We start from the raw sequence: 18,176 nt of genomic DNA on the forward strand, positions 1-18,176 counted from the left end.
AGGGCCTATTTGGGAACTTTAGTTTGCCATTTAAAGTTTGTTTTATCTCATGATGATTACATTATATATTTTTTTTTTTTTTATTGTCTTAGGATTTAGAGCACCTGAAGTTGCAAGAGGAAATGTTATTTACAACCAGCAGGCTGATGTCTATTCATTTGGATTGTTGCTCTATGATATTCTGACCGCTGGAGCTCGGATGCTTGAAGGGTTGAAGTTTCCAAATGAATTTGATGAATTGGCTATCAATGGGAAATTGCCTGGTACGTTATCTGATGGAATATTTTCTGTGTAGCTGTCCATAATACCAGAATAAGGTTGGTGTTTTGTTGGTTTAGACTAGCGTGCCTGATCTTCCATTTGCACAATACTTATATGAGGGAATATGGAATATACTCAGTGGTATGACAATTGAGTGTATGTACAATTGATACCCTGAGTGCATTCTAATCTATGTTTAATAGTACTAGTATTCCTAGTTGAGAGCTAACAGTGATATATATATATATATATATATATATATATATATATATATATATATTAGGGGTTCATTTATATGTCAGTTTTTTTCTTTATATTGCACATTGCACCTTAATTATATTATATTGTAATTTTAATTTTGGCCAGGTATTTGGGACCCGCCGTATATGACAAAAATTGTTAACATCTTTGCAACCAAGAAGTGTACTATATATATGTGGACAATTTCCTTCAATTTTTTGTATTGACCACACTGCACCAGTTTTTTTTGTGTTTTTCTGTGTTTTTAAGGCGTGTTTTTTTTTTTTTTACTTGTATGTACCAACATTTAATAAAAATCTCTAATTATTGTAATGTTTACCGTATTTTTCAGACCATAAGACGCACTTTTTTCCCCCAAAATGTTGGGGGAAAGTGGGGGGTGCATCTTATGGTCTGACTGTGGCTGCAGGGAATGAGGGTGCTGCGGTGGAGTGGGTCATCGGGGGCAGAAGCAGGCTGCAGCAGCCTGCTGTGACCACGTGGGCCCGCTCATTTAATATGCACGCCCATCCTCCCGCCCATCTCTCCGCGCTGAACCCGGCGTTGATAGGTGGGCGGGGTGATGGGCAGGGATAAACAGCCGGCCCGCATGATCACCCCTGGCAACTGCAGCCTGGAGTGATCATGTGAGGCTGTATTCACTGCCCCCCGCACATCATCATCAGTGCGGGGGGCAGTGAATCAGTAAACATTACTCACCGTTCCCCTGCAGCATCACGATCTCCTGTCTGTGCCGGTCAGCTGACTTGCGTGGAGACTAGCGCCGCGCACAGTGATGACGTCATTGCTGTGCGCACGTGTCCACACGCAGTTGCCGGCACAGACCACCGGAGGGCATCGCGATGCTGCAGGGCAACGGGGACGGCTCCACAGAACGGCGCTGCCGCTGACATTGACGGTAAGAGAAGCGGTGCTGCAGGGAGTGAGGTGAGGTAAGGTGAGTATGAACGTTTATTTTTTTTATGTGCCACAGGATGCGGCCATACACCAGGGTGAGGGCATATAGCAGAATAGGGGTTTATTATGAGCAGCATGGGGAGTATATGAGCAGGATGAGGATATATAGCAGCATGGGGAGTATATGAGCAGCATGGAGTATATGAGCAGCATAGGGAGTATATGAGCAGGATGGAGGTATATGAGCAGCATGGGGAGTATATGAGCAGGATGGAGGTATATGAGCAGGCTGGGGAGTATATGAGCAGGCTGGGGAATATATGAGCAGGACATTACCCCATAACCGTGTCAGCAGCAGATCCTCGCCCCATAAGTGTGTCATGATCACATTTTTTGCTTAACATTTTATTTTCCTCCTCTAAAACCAGGGTGCGTCTTATGGTCCGGTGCGTCTTATAGTCCGAAAAATACGGTATATGATGTCAATAAAACCAATGATTTTCCATATTTATGGATGCTTTTGGTACTTCTTATGCATTATGCAAACTCAATTTATGGGTTAGTTGGTGATATGGTAGGTTTTGCTACATTTATGGTAAATTAATAATGGATTTCTATTTCCTCTTTTGGCTTTTTATGAGGGGAGACCTGTCTTCTTTCTAATCAGCTAATAGTCAGATAGTACAAAGGTTATTGCTCTTCATAGAATAGTTTTGCAGATCTGGTTTTATACTTCTCTACCCTTAACTAAAACATATTAAAATTACAGATCCACATTAATCATATTCTGAGAATTCTAATTGATTAATGTTTTTGATTGTTGCATGTTTTAATTGTTTAGATCCAGTCAAAGAATATAATAGTGCTGCTTGGCCAGAAGTTGAAGTATTGATTAAAAAGTGCTTAAAAGAAAATCCTCAAGAGCGTCCTACATCTGCCAAGGTAAGCAATTGTTGGACTCTCACTTTTTGTGAACAGGAATTATGCAGAAAATTCAAAATATATTTTTGGAAAGAACAGATTTTTGTAAAATCTATTTGGGTGGATATTATATAATGTGCACATTTGTTTCAACTATTTTGTGTGAGGCCACAGGCTGAGCTTATCAGAGTACAAAGATGTCAGCGATTGGAGGCCTACAGCCAGCCCCGGCTGTCAAAGCAACTTATCGACATCCCTCCAGATTTCTGCAATTATGAAAAGTCGATTAGCCAGCTTACCTCCAACTCTATGTTCCCAGCGGTAAATCCCATTCATGTGTCCTCCGCACTGAGATGAAGGTCGAAGCTCCCCGCACTTCAAACAATGTCCAACAGCAAGGTGTTTTCTGATAATAGAGAACTTGTTTAATATTTCCTGGATGTGTACCTAGACTATGATGAATATTGTTTTTGACCTAATTAGTCACATGAAATGGTAATATAAATATTTATTCAACAGGGGTTGGTTGCTTTAATTTGTATTTCCATGATTTAAGGACACTCACATGTAATTGTTTCCTAGGCATGTTGCTTTTTTAAATAAGTGCACTCATTCCATGTCCAACTATAGACCATGATGAAGGAGGTATGAGACCACCAAAACGCATAGTCTGTTCACATCGCTAGCACAACTACTGTCCATACATATATGTGGTTATTGAATTTTATAAAGACAAAATAAAGTTATTCTAATATACCCATAATACCTGTTGTTTCCACTGGAAAACACGTTGCTGTTGGACACTTCTGCAATTACTAGAAGGTGGCCCGATTCTACGCATCGGGTATTCTAGAATTTACGTATTGTGTAGTTAATGTATGATTTTTGTTTTTTATATATATATATATCTATAGATGTTGTTGTGTGTAGTTACCAAGTGTTTGTGTAGGGCGCTGTACATGTTCTGGGTGTTGTCTGGGTGTGGCGGGGTGTGAGAGCGGTGTTGTTTGTGTGTTGAGTTGTGTGTGTTGCGTTTTGTGGAGCGCTGTGTGTCTGTAGCATTGTGTGTGTGTGTTGCGCGGTTTGTGTGGGTGTGGGGTGTGTGTGATTTGGTGGGGGGTATGTTTTGTGCAATGTGTGTGTTGTGTGGTATGTGCGTATATTTGTGTGTGCCGCGGTGTTTGTGTGTTGGGTGTTGTGTGTGTGCGGCGTTGTCTGTGTGTGTGGGTGTCTGTGTAGGGCGGTGTTTGTGGTTCCCAGTGTGTGTGTGTGGTGTGTTGTGCAGTGCGTGTGTGGCGGTGTGTGTGTGTGTGTGTGTGTGTTTTGGGGGGAGGTGTGCACCCCCCATCGTGCTCATCCCCCATCGTGCTCCATCCCCCATGCTGTGCTCCATCCCCCATGCTGTGCACCCCCCATCGTGCTCCATCCCCCATTCTGCGCACCCCCCATCGTGCTCCATTCCTCCATGCTGCGCACTCCCCATCGTGCTCCATCCCCCATGCTGCGCACCCCCCATCGTGCTCCATCCCCCATGCTGCGCACCCCCCATCGTGCTCCATCCCCCATGCTGCGCACTCCCCATCGTGCTCCATCCCCCATGCTGCGCACTCCCCATCGTGCTCCATCCCCCATGCTGCGCATTCCCCATCGTGCTCCATCCCCCATGCTGCGCATTCCCCATCATGCTCCATCCCCCATGCTGCGCGCTCCCCATCGTGCTCCATCCCCCATGCTGTGCACCCCCCATCGTGCTCCACAGTCACACATCAGACAGTATACACGCACACATGTGATCGCATACACTCACACCCCACTTCTGCCTATGCCCTCCTGTGTGCGGTCCCAGCAGATGTGCTGCACGCAGTGCTCCTCTGCCTTCTGCCGACACGCACACACCCGCTCGCATACACGCACACACCCGCTCGCATACACGCACACACATGATCGCATACATACGATCGCACACACACGATCGCACACACACGATCGCACACACACGATCGCATACACGCACACACACATTGACGATATTGCACATACGCGCCCACACTCACAACATCCGGAGATACCACATGCGTCTGGCCATGTGATCTTCTGGCAGGTCCTGGAAGGTCACTGCACGCACAGTATCGCTGCCGAGAAGCAAGCGATATCACTGGAAGTTATGAGGGTGTGAATGCGGTCTGATGTGTGTGTGTGAGGAGTGTGTGAGAGTGAGTGTGATCTGATGTGTGTGTGTGTGTGTCTGTTCTTATGTGTGTGTGTGTATTCCGCCGCTGCAGGACCTTGATGCGCTCACCTGGGAGCCGGTGTACGCTGGTAACCATGCTACACAATATTAGTCGATGTGTACCATGGTTCCCCGCCCCCCGCTCGCACGGGAGCCCACACCAGCGTACGCCGGCAACCCCAGCAATGCGAGTGTATGTGTCGGCTGGGTTGCTGGCGTACGCTGATGTGGGCTCCCGAGTGTACAGCACTCACCTGGGAATCGGGGCTCCGTGTCGGTTCGGGGAATGCGTGCGAGGGGCGGGGCCAGAGCGAGCGTGCAATGCGTGAGTGGGCGGGGCGTGGCCGAGTTGCCAACGCGTGCAGGGAGCCTGGGCGAGCGGCCAATCCGTGCGGGGGGGGCGGAGCCAAGGCGAGCTGCCAATCCGTGCGGGGGGCGGAGCCGAGGCGAGCGGCCAATGAGACGCTTGTCGCGGTAAGGATAGAATTTTGGAGCAAGACAGACAGACAGACAGACAGAATAAGGCAATTATATATATAGATGGGGACGTTTTTGTAGCTAACTTAATCACTACTCTGTGTGTCCATCAGAATCTTCCAGTTGTACAACACTGAACATGGGAAATCTGGTTTTCTTTTGGGTGGGCCTGATGGGCAGGTCATGCTCCTCCATGAGCAGCCATTTATGAGGACAGGAGAACAGTGCAGGCTCTGATGAAGGCTACACTAAAGTGCAGGAGAAGAACCTGTAGTAATTAAAGGGAACCTGTCACCACTTTTTCGGCCTATAAGCTGCGGCCACCACCAGTGGGCTCTTATATACAGCATTCTAATATGCTGTATATAAGAGCCCAGGCCGCTGTGTAGAACATAAAAAACAATTTATAATACTCACCAAGAAGGCCACTCCGGTGCACAACAGTCGGATGAGTGGCGCCGTTCTCCGGTGCCTGCGCCTCCCCTTTTGGCCTTCTTGGTCTTCCTTATTCTGAAGCCGCGGTTCATGACGTGTCTACGTCATACACGCGCGCTGGCATTGAGGTCCAGCGAGTGTGTATGACGTAGATGCTTCATGCACCGCGCCTTCAGAATAAGGAAGACCAAGATGGCTGAAAGGGGAGGCGCCGGCACTGGAGAACGGCGCCACCCATCTGACTGGTGTGCACCGGAGCGACCTTCTAGGTGAGTATTATAAAGTGTTTTTTTATGTTCTACACAGCGGCCTGGGCTCTTATATACAGCATGTTAGAATGTTGTATATAAGAGCCCAATGGTGGTGGCTGCAGCTTATAGGGGACATATCTGGTGACAGGTTCCCTTTTAAATGTTAGTAAGTGCAACAATGTCACACCCCAATATATTTGATAAAATGAAATTAAAGTGACTGAACTAGAGTGGTGGCACAGGAGGTGCTGGGTTCTGAGAGGTAAGAGTTCGTTCTTTATTTTAGAACCATCGACTTCCTCTGCCTAGAAGATGGAGGAAGATGTACCCTGAATGTAAATGAAAGCGTGAGTGGAGGTTCTGTAACTGGTGCTGATATTGTGAGAACAGTACAGCTTTCATAATTACACTACATTAGTCATTCTTATTAAAGCACCACTGCAGTATTTGTTCATTTTTTTTTTTTTTTTCCAAGCGCAGGAGTAGTGTTATTAATTTAAGGTTCCTGCCCCTAGTAATAAACTCATTGCTTGTCATCTTCACCTTTATCAGCACCGCTTCAGTCCCACAGTGCCAACTTGTGACCGCAACGTCTGACTGCTGTAAGTCAGGAGATAAGGGTACTTTACACACAACGATATCGCTAACGCTATATCGTCGGGGGTCACGGTGTTCGTGATGCACATCCGGCACCATTAGCGATATCGTTGTGTGTGACTAAAAGGAGCGACAATCAACGATCGCAAAAACGTCAAAAATCATTGATCGTTGACACGTCGCTCCTTATCATAATATCGGTGGTGGTGCATGCCGCTGGTTGTTCGTTGTACCTGCAGCATCACACATCGCTATGTGTGACACTGCAGGAACAACAAACATCTCCTTACCTGCGTCCACCGGCAATGAGGAAGGAAGGAGGTGGGCGACATGTTCTGGCCGCTCATCTCCACCCCTCCTCTGCTATTGGGCGGCCACTTAGTGACGCCGCTGTGACGCCGCACGAACCTCCCCCTTAAAGGAGAGATTGTTCGGTGTCTCCAGCGACGTCGCTAAGCAGGTATGTGCGTGTGACGCTGCCATAGCTACGGCAGCGATCACCCCCATGACGAAACTGCTATGTGGGCGGGTGCTATCACGCACGACATCGCTAGTTATCGCTAGCGATGTCGCAGAGTGTAAAGCACCCTATACAGTCACAAGCTCTCAATGCAAGTCTCTGAGAGCTAGAACGTGGCTCTCAAAGCCTTTCATTGAGCAAACTCTGGAGCAGCCGGCAGGTCACACCCTGCTGGAGACCAACCGGAGTGGTGGTGATAGAAGTGGAAGACTGGCCATCTCTAGGAAGTATTCCATGGAGCCTGCTGAGAAGACCTCCTGATATAAAATATAGGCGGAATTATGATTGAAACCATATAAAAACTCTCTAGAAGACCTCTACTATATGTTATTACTCCAAACTATTTTCACTGTATAAGCATACATGTGTTTTCTTTTTTTTTATGGGGAGGTGAATTACTAGTTATAGCAATCCTGAAGCACTTTCAAAAATATCCAAAATTAGAAGTGAATGAAATTGTATATTTTAAAAATAAGATTAAATATACCCATTTTATGGTGGAGTGTATAATGCTATTGCAGTAAAAGTTGTATTATGTGTAAAGTGTACTTTCGTGTTACGGATGTTGTTGAATTTTTATTAATTTCCTCGCATATGGTTTTCAACACTGTTTGTATTAATGTAGCTAGTATTTGTACTGGCATGGAGGATATAGACATGGTGTCTCGAGGCAGTTAAACAGTATTCATTACATCTTCAAATATTTACTCTTTTTTTTTTTTTTGGTATGTTAATAATTTAGCTTCTTCCATTTCCTAGATTTACCATATGCTATATCATAGTTCTCACTTAGGTTTAGATTGGATTATGCAGAGTTTCACTTACGGGCTTATATTGATATTGTTATTATGTGCTGTAAGAGATCGGCATTCATCTTTATAATCAATTAAATTAGAATAAAATGTGCTGACAATTAAAACACCTAAACAGTCTCCAAAGCCTTTACATGATCTGACAAGAATTAGCGTGGATAATATGAAAGTGCCCCCAAGTGCATTTACAATCACTTTTGTGTAAAATTTATGGAAAAATTGTCCAAAATCAAAGCTTATAAACAAACTTTGTCAAATTGTAGGCTTTCTCACAATATTACAAGTAAAAATAAAAGCTCAGTATATAAAGGGTATATGCAATAAGGGATCAAAAATAAGTGGTCATCTCTCCGAGATATTGAGCTTAGGCCTTTCAGCCTCATTCGTGTTGAAGTGCTTAAAAACAAGGACAAAGCCTTCTAATTTACATGGCCAAACATTGATATCATAAGAGCTCACTTTTAAATGGAAACTGCCAGCAGATTTTTGCTATGTAATCTGACAGCAGCATAATGTGGGGGCAGAGACCCTTACTCCAGTAGTATGTCATTTTGTATACTTGTGCAGCAGTTATTATAGAGTCACAGTTTTTTCTGCTGCAAATCTAGCAGAGCTTAGTTGTTGAGCTGCGTATAATCCACCCACACCACATGTTTTTGTGGTGCTAATCAGTGCTTGAAAGCATGGATTGATTTAGGCCCCTTTCACATATCAGTTTTTTGCCGTCGGTCACAATCCGTTGGCTTGACAGATCTGTCAAAAATTGTTGAAAAACTGATGCGACAGATCCAACTAGCAGATCCGGTGAAAAAACTGATGCGTCACATGAGGTTTTTTTTATCCATTTTTTCCGTTTTTTGGCAGATTCGGTTTTTAAAAACAATAGAGGGATAGATAGAGGGATAAATGGAGAGAGGGATGGATGAATAAATGAATAGAGCGATAGATAGAGATGGATCAATGATAGATAAGAAAGATATTATTAATATCCCACTCCCCAGCATTTTGTAATCTTGCATCCTTTAGTTCCTTTCATGTGGCACTAAAGGATGCTTAGCCTTGTATTTAGTCAAAAAAATAAATGAATACTTAAAAAAAAAAAAACACGACGTGGGGTCCCCCCTATCTCTTGTAGTCCGCTTGGGTAAAGCAGGCGGCTGCAGCCTGGAGACCACAGTTGGCAACTTAACCTTGGCTGGTAATCCAAAACAGACCGCACCCCACTCTGTTATTTTATATTAAATAAATCATTTAAAACAAAAAACATGGGGTACCCCCCAAATTGGATCACCATCTAAGGTAAAGTGAACAGCTGGGATCTGGTATTCTCAGACTAGGGAGGTCCATGGTTCTTTGACCCTCTCCAGCCTAAAAATAGCAGGCTACGGCCACCCTGCTGCGGTGGCAAACTGGGTACTATATGGGGTTGATACCAGCTGTGTAATGTCACCTGGCATCAAGCCCTGAGATTAGTGATGTCACGGCGTCTATCAGATACCTGTCATCACTAACCCAGTCAGTAATAAAAAACAAATTGACGACAAACAAACAAATTTTTATTTTAAAAAACGCTCCCCAACACATTCCCTCTTTCACCAATTTATTGGAAAGAAAAATCAAATCCAGGTCCAGCGTAATCCAATAAGGGGGTCGCACGACGATCCATATTCACTGTCCCAGTCATTGACCTGAGCTAACATCAGTAGGTCAGCCCAAGTCACCGCACGGCATGACCAGCGGTGACTTCAGGAGGTTAGCTAGGTACATTACCTACGGTCATGGAAGCTGCTGCGCTCCTGACATCAGCGCTGGTCACTGAGTTATATGACCGCGAAGTGTTGCAGGAGCCGTGACGTCACTGCTAGTCACAGTCTCAGGCTGCCCGCGAGAGGTGATCTGAGAACGCGGCAGGCATAGAAGTCAGTGACAAGCGCTGACGTCAGGAGTGCAAGACTTCATCACAGCAGATAATGAACTTTATTAACTTTCTGACGGCACCGCTCATCATCCCCGGCTGCTCACACTGCAGATGCTGACACACTGCAGTGCGGGCAGCTGCTAACACTGCAGTGCGGGCAGCTGCTGACACTGCAGTGCGGGCAGATACTTGACACACTGCATAGCAGGCAGATGCTGACACACTGCAGTGCGGCCAGCCGCAGACCTAGTGCAGTGCGAGCAGCCGCAGACCTAGTGCGGGAGCGGGACATCGACTGCAAGGGCACCCGACTGAAGTCACACGGAAGTGCTTCTGAGCGGCTTCTGGGGATTTTGCGGACCCATTGACTGGTATTGAGTCACGGTCCGTTATTACGGAACAGAATAGGACATGTTCCATAACGGAACGGACATACGGCATCCAATCTGATTTTTTTTTTTTTTTTGTAGGATCGGATGCACACGGAAATCCTTCTGTGCGCCATCCGATCCTACACAAGACATTAAAAAGATGGTCCTGTCAGTAGGTCCGCAAAAAAAACAGCTCAACTGGACAAACGGAACGGTTGTCTGAGTGAGCCCTAAATAATAAATTGGAGCATGCTCAGTTAAAAAAAAAAATGGAATCCGTCGCCAGATTGTCATTTGACGGATTACGATGGATGCTGCGCCCATAGGCTTCCATTCTACCAAACGACAGACAGCGATGGATGCGTCGCTGTCCTATTTTATTTTTTTTTTGTTTTTTGTTTTTTTTTTTAACGTAGACAAAAAAACGTTACTTGCCATAGTCTCCGTCTGCCAGACAAACGATCTTCGACGGATCCGTCGAACGACGGATGAAACATGAGGCCATCTGTCGCAATCCGTCGCTAATACAAGTTGATAAGATAAAAAAAAGGATCCAGTGGTATCAGTTGCTGAATCCGTTTTTTTTTTTTTTAAATTCGACGGATTGTGACTGACGGCAAAAAACTGATGTGTGAAAAGGGCCTTAGATACTGAGGACTAGTTGTCCTCTAGTGATAATCTCCTGTTGATATAACACTGATTTGTGTTGAAACAGCAAAACAGCATAGTACGTGACACATCTCTTCCCCTAATTCATGGTGCTCGCAGATTACATAACAAAAACCTGCTGACATATTTCCTTTAAATATCATTAATGTCATCTTTTCTACATGTCATTACTGATCTGCTATTGCTGACTTGGCCAGCTCAATAGACCACACAGTCTCATCCACTATGACCATTGAACATGTGACGGATGATGCTCTGTTGTGTCACTCTCTTCTAAAAGTGATAGCAGTTTTTGTGTATGACTATTGTTAAGCAATTATTTAATAATTTGAAGTAATTTGTAACTATAGTCTCACAGAGAATACACCTTAAAAACACTTTTTATTGGTATTTATTAAAATACACAAAAGGTCCAAATGTAAAGGGATATAAAAAAAATAGAAGGAAAAAACAAAGCACACACTAAAATAAGTGAATACCAACCCCCAGTGAGCTATAAGGTTACAAAACAGTGAACAACTGGTTCTAGTAAGCCCTTTTTGTTGAGCCTGCCTGACCTCGGAGATTGGCACCCTAGAACTGTGCAAGCGGCGCCCCCGCTGAACACAGCCTGTACCTATTTTCACTTAGTTTAGTGTTTTGTGGTTTTTTTCTTCTATTGTTTGGTCCTTTTACATTTGTACCTTTTGTGCATTTTAATATATGCCAATAAGCCTGTGTGCCCACGTTGCGTTTTTTTTGCATTTTTTTCATTCTTGTCGATTTTAATCAATACTGAAAGGAAAAACGCATCCTAGCAAAGTCTATGAGAATCCTGAAGTGCTGTGCTCGCATTGCATATATTTTCCTTGCAGATTTTGGTGCAGAAAAAACTAGACAAAACAATTGACATGTCAGTTGTTTCTGCATTTTTCCCAGCCTTTTACCTATCTCAGTGCATTAAAAAAAAAAACACATGGAAAAAATGAGGCAAAAAACCCGTGATTTTGCCACAGCATTTTTCCTGCCAAGAGATGCAGTTTTATGTGCAGGAAAAAAGTTGCAATGTAGGCACATACCCTAAAGAGTTTTTAAGGAGTATTCTGTGAGATTGTGTGTATGATTAACTTTCTATGAACAGAAGACTGTTATTATCAATTTTACATTTATAAACTGTCCATTGCATTGGAGACAATTTAAACAATCCACCAATTATCTTTACATAAAGGAAAATAATTCATGTTAATATGTTTTAATGATAAAATGGTTCTTTAAAGCGTTGGTCTGATCTCTTATAGGTATATGAGATCCTGAACTCTGCGGAGCTTCTGTGTTTAAGGAGGAATCTTGTAATTCCAAGTCCTCTAACAGCTGAGTGCATGGTGGCTGCTAATCCACGTCTTAAAGTGCCCACTATATTTGTTGGAAGTGGCAGTACTGACAAGGGGCAGCTATCCTGTTTGAATTTAGTGAAAGGTGGACATACTTGTGAGGTAACGTATTTAGTCTCTTTACCACGACATGCATGCATTTTCCATCCTTATTTAGTGTTTTATATATGTCTTTTCTCAGAAATAAAATACCATAAATTCTTGTGCTGCTGGTGCACAGACAGCCCTAAGGGCGTTGGTGGGGTACAGACAGCCCTGGGGGGCACTGACAGCCCTGGTGGCCCATAGAAAGCCCTGAGAATGGTGGGGGGCAGAGACATCCGTGGGGGGCACAAACAGCTCTAGGTGGGCACAGACAGCCCCGGGGACACTGGGGGGGAGGTGCACAGACAACCCTGGGGGCACAGACAGCCCTAGGAGTGATAGTGGGCACAGACAGCCCCAGGGGCACTGGGGGGGGGCACAGACAGTCTTGGAGGGCTATAGACAGCCTTTGGGACGCAGGGGAGGGCACAGACAGCCCTTGGTGGGCGCAAACCGCTCTGGGGACGCTGGGGGGGGGGGGTGGTACAGACAATCCTGGGGGGCACAGACTGCCCTCGGGACCCTGGAGGCCACAGGTAGCCCTGGGAGCCATAGACAGCCCTGGTAACGGTGGGGGGGTAGCTCAGATAGCCCTGAGGGCGCTGGAGGGCACAGACAGCCTTTGGGGGGAACAGACAGCTCTGGGGTAGGATACAGACAGCCATGGTGACACTGGGAGAGCACAAATAGACTTGGGGAGGCACCAACAGACCTGGTGGCGCTGGGGCAATGGCTCCTTATTTGTGGAACTGAAGTGCATTGCACACCTACCCCACCCACAAAGTACATCCTCACGCTGGTACTAGCCAGCGTGAGGACGTAGTCCTCCAGTATAAGGATTGCAACGTTCAGCACTTTCAGGAGTTTAAAGTGCCAGGAGCCAGCAAGATGCGGCTGCCACCCATGCACTGTGGTCCCTGGAAATCTGCCCTGGGGCCGCAGAAAAGGTCATCATGGCCCAAAGGTTCCTCACCCCAGCTCTAGTGATTAGGATAATCCCTTTGACATATTCTTTTAGAACATTAGAATTTTTCTGATATACTGTACATAGCAGTTTTACTGAGAAGATTCTATTTCCTATCTACAAAATTCCTTATTTTCATGTGTACTATTTTTTTATTAAATAAAAATAAAAATAAAATGAAGGTTACGCTTTTTTAGAAGAAATATTAAAATTCTCAATAAAAAGGGGCTTAATTAACAACAACTTGTTAGATACAAAAGAAAATGGCTTACTAAGGATGGATCATACCCAATTAATCTCTAGTGTTTGTTTGTTTGACAATAAATTAAGAAAATTGACACCACTTCCTAACAGACAAGTGTACACAGGTGCTAGCAGCTGAACATGAAATATACCGTACTCTACTAAATATACAGCTTCACTCTAAGGCGCTAAGGTATGCGAATATTAAATATAGAAATTTGAACATGCATTACTGCTAAGGAAATAAATTTAAAAATTGAGACGGCATAAAAAAGGCCAGTTTTATCTGAGTCCAGCAACTGGTATCACGGCAAATATCTCTTTGCTGGGTCTCTACCTAAATGCTTGTCCCCGAGCTGAACAGCCTACTATTTTATGGACTGGCAGGAACCTGCTAATAGGAAATTAAAAATCTCCAGAAGCTGGTGGGAAGGAGTGCTCAGTTAGAAGGCTTGACCTTGTAATCTAAAATAGAAAATCTGATGGCACTTCCTAACAGACAAGTGTGAACAGGTACAAACTGAACATAAAATATACTCTAATATACTCTAACCAATATACAGCTGCACTCTGAGGCACTAAAGCAGGGGTGGGGAACCTTTTTTCTGTCGGGGGCCATTTGGAAATTTCTACCAACCTTCGGGGGCCGCACAAAATTATCAATGTTTAAATGACCCTGCTATATTGGGTGAAGCAATTAATTAACTGGGGGCATGGGGCTGGGGGCACAGACACCACACGCGGGGCTGGGGGCACAGACACCACACGCGGGGCTGGGGGCACAGACACCACACGCGGGGCTGGGGGCACAGACACCACACGCGGGGCTGGGGGCACAGACACCACACGCGGGGCTGGGGGCACAGACACCACACGCGGGGCTCTGGGGGCACAGACACCACACGCGGGGCTGGGGGCACAGACACCACACGCGGGGCTGGGGGCACAGACACCACACGCGGGGCTGGGGGCACAGACACCACACGCGGGGCTGGGGGCACAGACACCACACGCGGGGCTGGGGGCACAGACACCACACGCGGGGCTGGGGGCACAGACACCACACGCGGGGCTGGGGGCACAGACACCACACGCGGGGCTGGGGGCACAGACACCACACGCGGGGCTGGGGGCACAGACACCACACGCGGGGCTGGGGGCACAGACACCACACGCGGGGCTGGGGGCACAGACACCACACGCGGGGCTGGGGGCACAGACACCACACGCGGGGCTGGGGGCACAGACACCACACGCGGGGCTGGGGGCACAGACACCACACGCGGGGCTGGGGGCACAGACACCACACGCGGGGCTGGGGGCACAGACACCACACGCGGGGCTGGGGGCACAGACACCACACGCGGGGCTGGGGGCACAGACACCACACGCGGGGCTGGGGGCACAGACACCACACGCGGGGCTGGGGGCACAGACACCACACGCGGGGCTGGGGGCACAGACACCACACGCGGGGCTGGGGGCACAGACACCACACGCGGGGCTGGGGGCACAGACACCACACGCGGGGCTGGGGGCACAGACACCACACGCGGGGCTGGGGGCACAGACACCACACGCGGGGCTGGGGGCACAGACACCACACGCGGGGCTGGGGGCACAGACACCACACGCGGGGCTGGGGGCACAGACACCACACGCGGGGCTGGGGGCACAGACACCACACGCGGGGCTGGGGGCACAGACACCACACGCGGGGCTGGGGGCACAGACACCACACGCGGGGCTGGGGGCACAGACACCACACGCGGGGCTGGGGGCACAGACACCACACGCGGGGCTGGGGGCACAGACACCACACGCGGGGCTGGGGGCACAGACACCACACGCGGGGCTGGGGGCACAGACACCACACGCGGGGCTGGGGGCACAGACACCACACGCGGGGCTGGGGGCACAGACACCACACGCGGGGCTGGGGGCACAGACACCACACGCGGGGCTGGGGGCACAGACACCACACGCGGGGCTGGGGGCACAGACACCACACGCGGGGCTGGGGGCACAGACACCACACGCGGGGCTGGGGGCACAGACACCACACGCGGGGCTGGGGGCACAGACACCACACGCGGGGCTGGGGGCACAGACACCACACGCGGGGCTGGGGGCACAGACACCACACGCGGGGCTGGGGGCACAGACACCACACGCGGGGCTGGGGGCACAGACACCACACGCGGGGCTGGGGGCACAGACACCACACGCGGGGCTGGGGGCACAGACACCACACGCGGGGCTGGGGGCACAGACACCACACGCGGGGCTGGGGGCACAGACACCACACGCGGGGCTGGGGGCACAGACACCACACGCGGGGCTGGGGGCACAGACACCACACGCGGGGCTGGGGGCACAGACACCACACGCGGGGCTGGGGGCACAGACACCACACGCGGGGCTGGGGGCACAGACACCACACGCGGGGCTGGGGGCACAGACACCACACGCGGGGCTGGGGGCACAGACACCACACGCGGGGCTGGGGGCACAGACACCACACGCGGGGCTGGGGGCACAGACACCACACGCGGGGCTGGGGGCACAGACACCACACGCGGGGCTGGGGGCACAGACACCACACGCGGGGCTGGGGGCACAGACACCACACGCGGGGCTGGGGGCACAGACACCACACGCGGGGCTGGGGGCACAGACACCACACGCGGGGCTGGGGGCACAGACACCACACGCGGGGCTGGGGGCACAGACACCACACGCGGGGCTGGGGGCACAGACACCACACGCGGGGCTGGGGGCACAGACACCACACGCGGGGCTGGGGGCACAGACACCACACGCGGGGCTGGGGGCACAGACACCACACGCGGGGCTGGGGGCACAGACACCACACGCGGGGCTGGGGGCACAGACACCACACGCGGGGCTGGGGGCACAGACACCACACGCGGGGCTGGGGGCACAGACACCACACGCGGGGCTGGGGGCACAGACACCACACGCGGGGCTGGGGGCACAGACACCACACGCGGGGCTGGGGGCACAGACACCACACGCGGGGCTGGGGGCACAGACACCACACGCGGGGCTGGGGGCACAGACACCACACGCGGGGCTGGGGGCACAGACACCACACGCGGGGCTGGGGGCACAGACACCACACGCGGGGCTGGGGGCACAGACACCACACGCGGGGCTGGGGGCACAGACACCACACGCGGGGCTGGGGGCACAGACACCACACGCGGGGCTGGGGGCACAGACACCACACGCGGGGCTGGGGGCACAGACACCACACGCGGGGCTGGGGGCACAGACACCACACGCGGGGCTGGGGGCACAGACACCACACGCGGGGCTGGGGGCACAGACACCACACGCGGGGCTGGGGGCACAGACACCACACGCGGGGCTGGGGGCACAGACACCACACGCGGGGCTGGGGGCACAGACACCACACGCGGGGCTGGGGGCACAGACACCACACGCGGGGCTGGGGGCACAGACACCACACGCGGGGCTGGGGGCACAGACACCACACGCGGGGCTGGGGGCACAGACACCACACGCGGGGCTGGGGGCACAGACACCACACGCGGGGCTGGGGGCACAGACACCACACGCGGGGCTGGGGGCACAGACACCACACGCGGGGCTGGGGGCACAGACACCACACGCGGGGCTGGGGGCACAGACACCACACGCGGGGCTGGGGGCACAGACACCACACGCGGGGCTGGGGGCACAGACACCACACGCGGGGCTGGGGGCACAGACACCACACGCGGGGCTGGGGGCACAGACACCACACGCGGGGCTGGGGGCACAGACACCACACGCGGGGCTGGGGGCACAGACACCACACGCGGGGCTGGGGGCACAGACACCACACGCGGGGCTGGGGGCACAGACACCACACGCGGGGCTGGGGGCACAGACACCACACGCGGGGCTGGGGGCACAGACACCACACGCGGGGCTGGGGGCACAGACACCACACGCGGGGCTGGGGGCACAGACACCACACGCGGGGCTGGGGGCACAGACACCACACGCGGGGCTGGGGGCACAGACACCACACGCGGGGCTGGGGGCACAGACACCACACGCGGGGCTGGGGGCACAGACACCACACGCGGGGCTGGGGGCACAGACACCACACGCGGGGCTGGGGGCACAGACACCACACGCGGGGCTGGGGGCACAGACACCACACGCGGGGCTGGGGGCACAGACACCACACGCGGGGCTGGGGGCACAGACACCACACGCGGGGCTGGGGGCACAGACACCACACGCGGGGCTGGGGGCACAGACACCACACGCGGGGCTGGGGGCACAGACACCACACGCGGGGCTGGGGGCACAGACACCACACGCGGGGCTGGGGGCACAGACACCACACGCGGGGCTGGGGGCACAGACACCACACGCGGGGCTGGGGGCACAGACACCACACGCGGGGCTGGGGGCACAGACACCACACGCGGGGCTGGGGGCACAGACACCACACGCGGGGCTGGGGGCACAGACACCACACGCGGGGCTGGGGGCACAGACACCACACGCGGGGCTGGGGGCACAGACACCACACGCGGGGCTGGGGGCACAGACACCACACGCGGGGCTGGGGGCACAGACACCACACGCGGGGCTGGGGGCACAGACACCACACGCGGGGCTGGGGGCACAGACACCACACGCGGGGCTGGGGGCACAGACACCACACGCGGGGCTGGGGGCACAGACACCACACGCGGGGCTGGGGGCACAGACACCACACGCGGGGCTGGGGGCACAGACACCACACGCGGGGCTGGGGGCACAGACACCACACGCGGGGCTGGGGGCACAGACACCACACGCGGGGCTGGGGGCACAGACACCACACGCGGGGCTGGGGGCACAGACAC

The 18,176-nt window shown here is 51.4% G+C and overlaps 1 protein-coding gene across 1 annotated transcript in view; it reads left to right on the forward strand.

The window, feature by feature from the left end:
* The window catches only part of LRRK2 (leucine rich repeat kinase 2), a 200,790-nt gene that overhangs the window by 156,056 nt on the left and 26,558 nt on the right, over window positions 1-18,176 (forward strand). The window contains 3 exon segments of the mRNA XM_075345138.1: window positions 93-263; window positions 2,261-2,361; window positions 11,898-12,092. Of these exon segments, the coding sequence (XP_075201253.1) occupies window positions 93-263; window positions 2,261-2,361; window positions 11,898-12,092 (467 nt within the window).

This window comes from Anomaloglossus baeobatrachus, chromosome 4 (genome assembly GCF_048569485.1).
Source record: "Anomaloglossus baeobatrachus isolate aAnoBae1 chromosome 4, aAnoBae1.hap1, whole genome shotgun sequence".
Classification (NCBI taxonomy): domain Eukaryota; kingdom Metazoa; phylum Chordata; class Amphibia; order Anura; family Aromobatidae; genus Anomaloglossus; species Anomaloglossus baeobatrachus.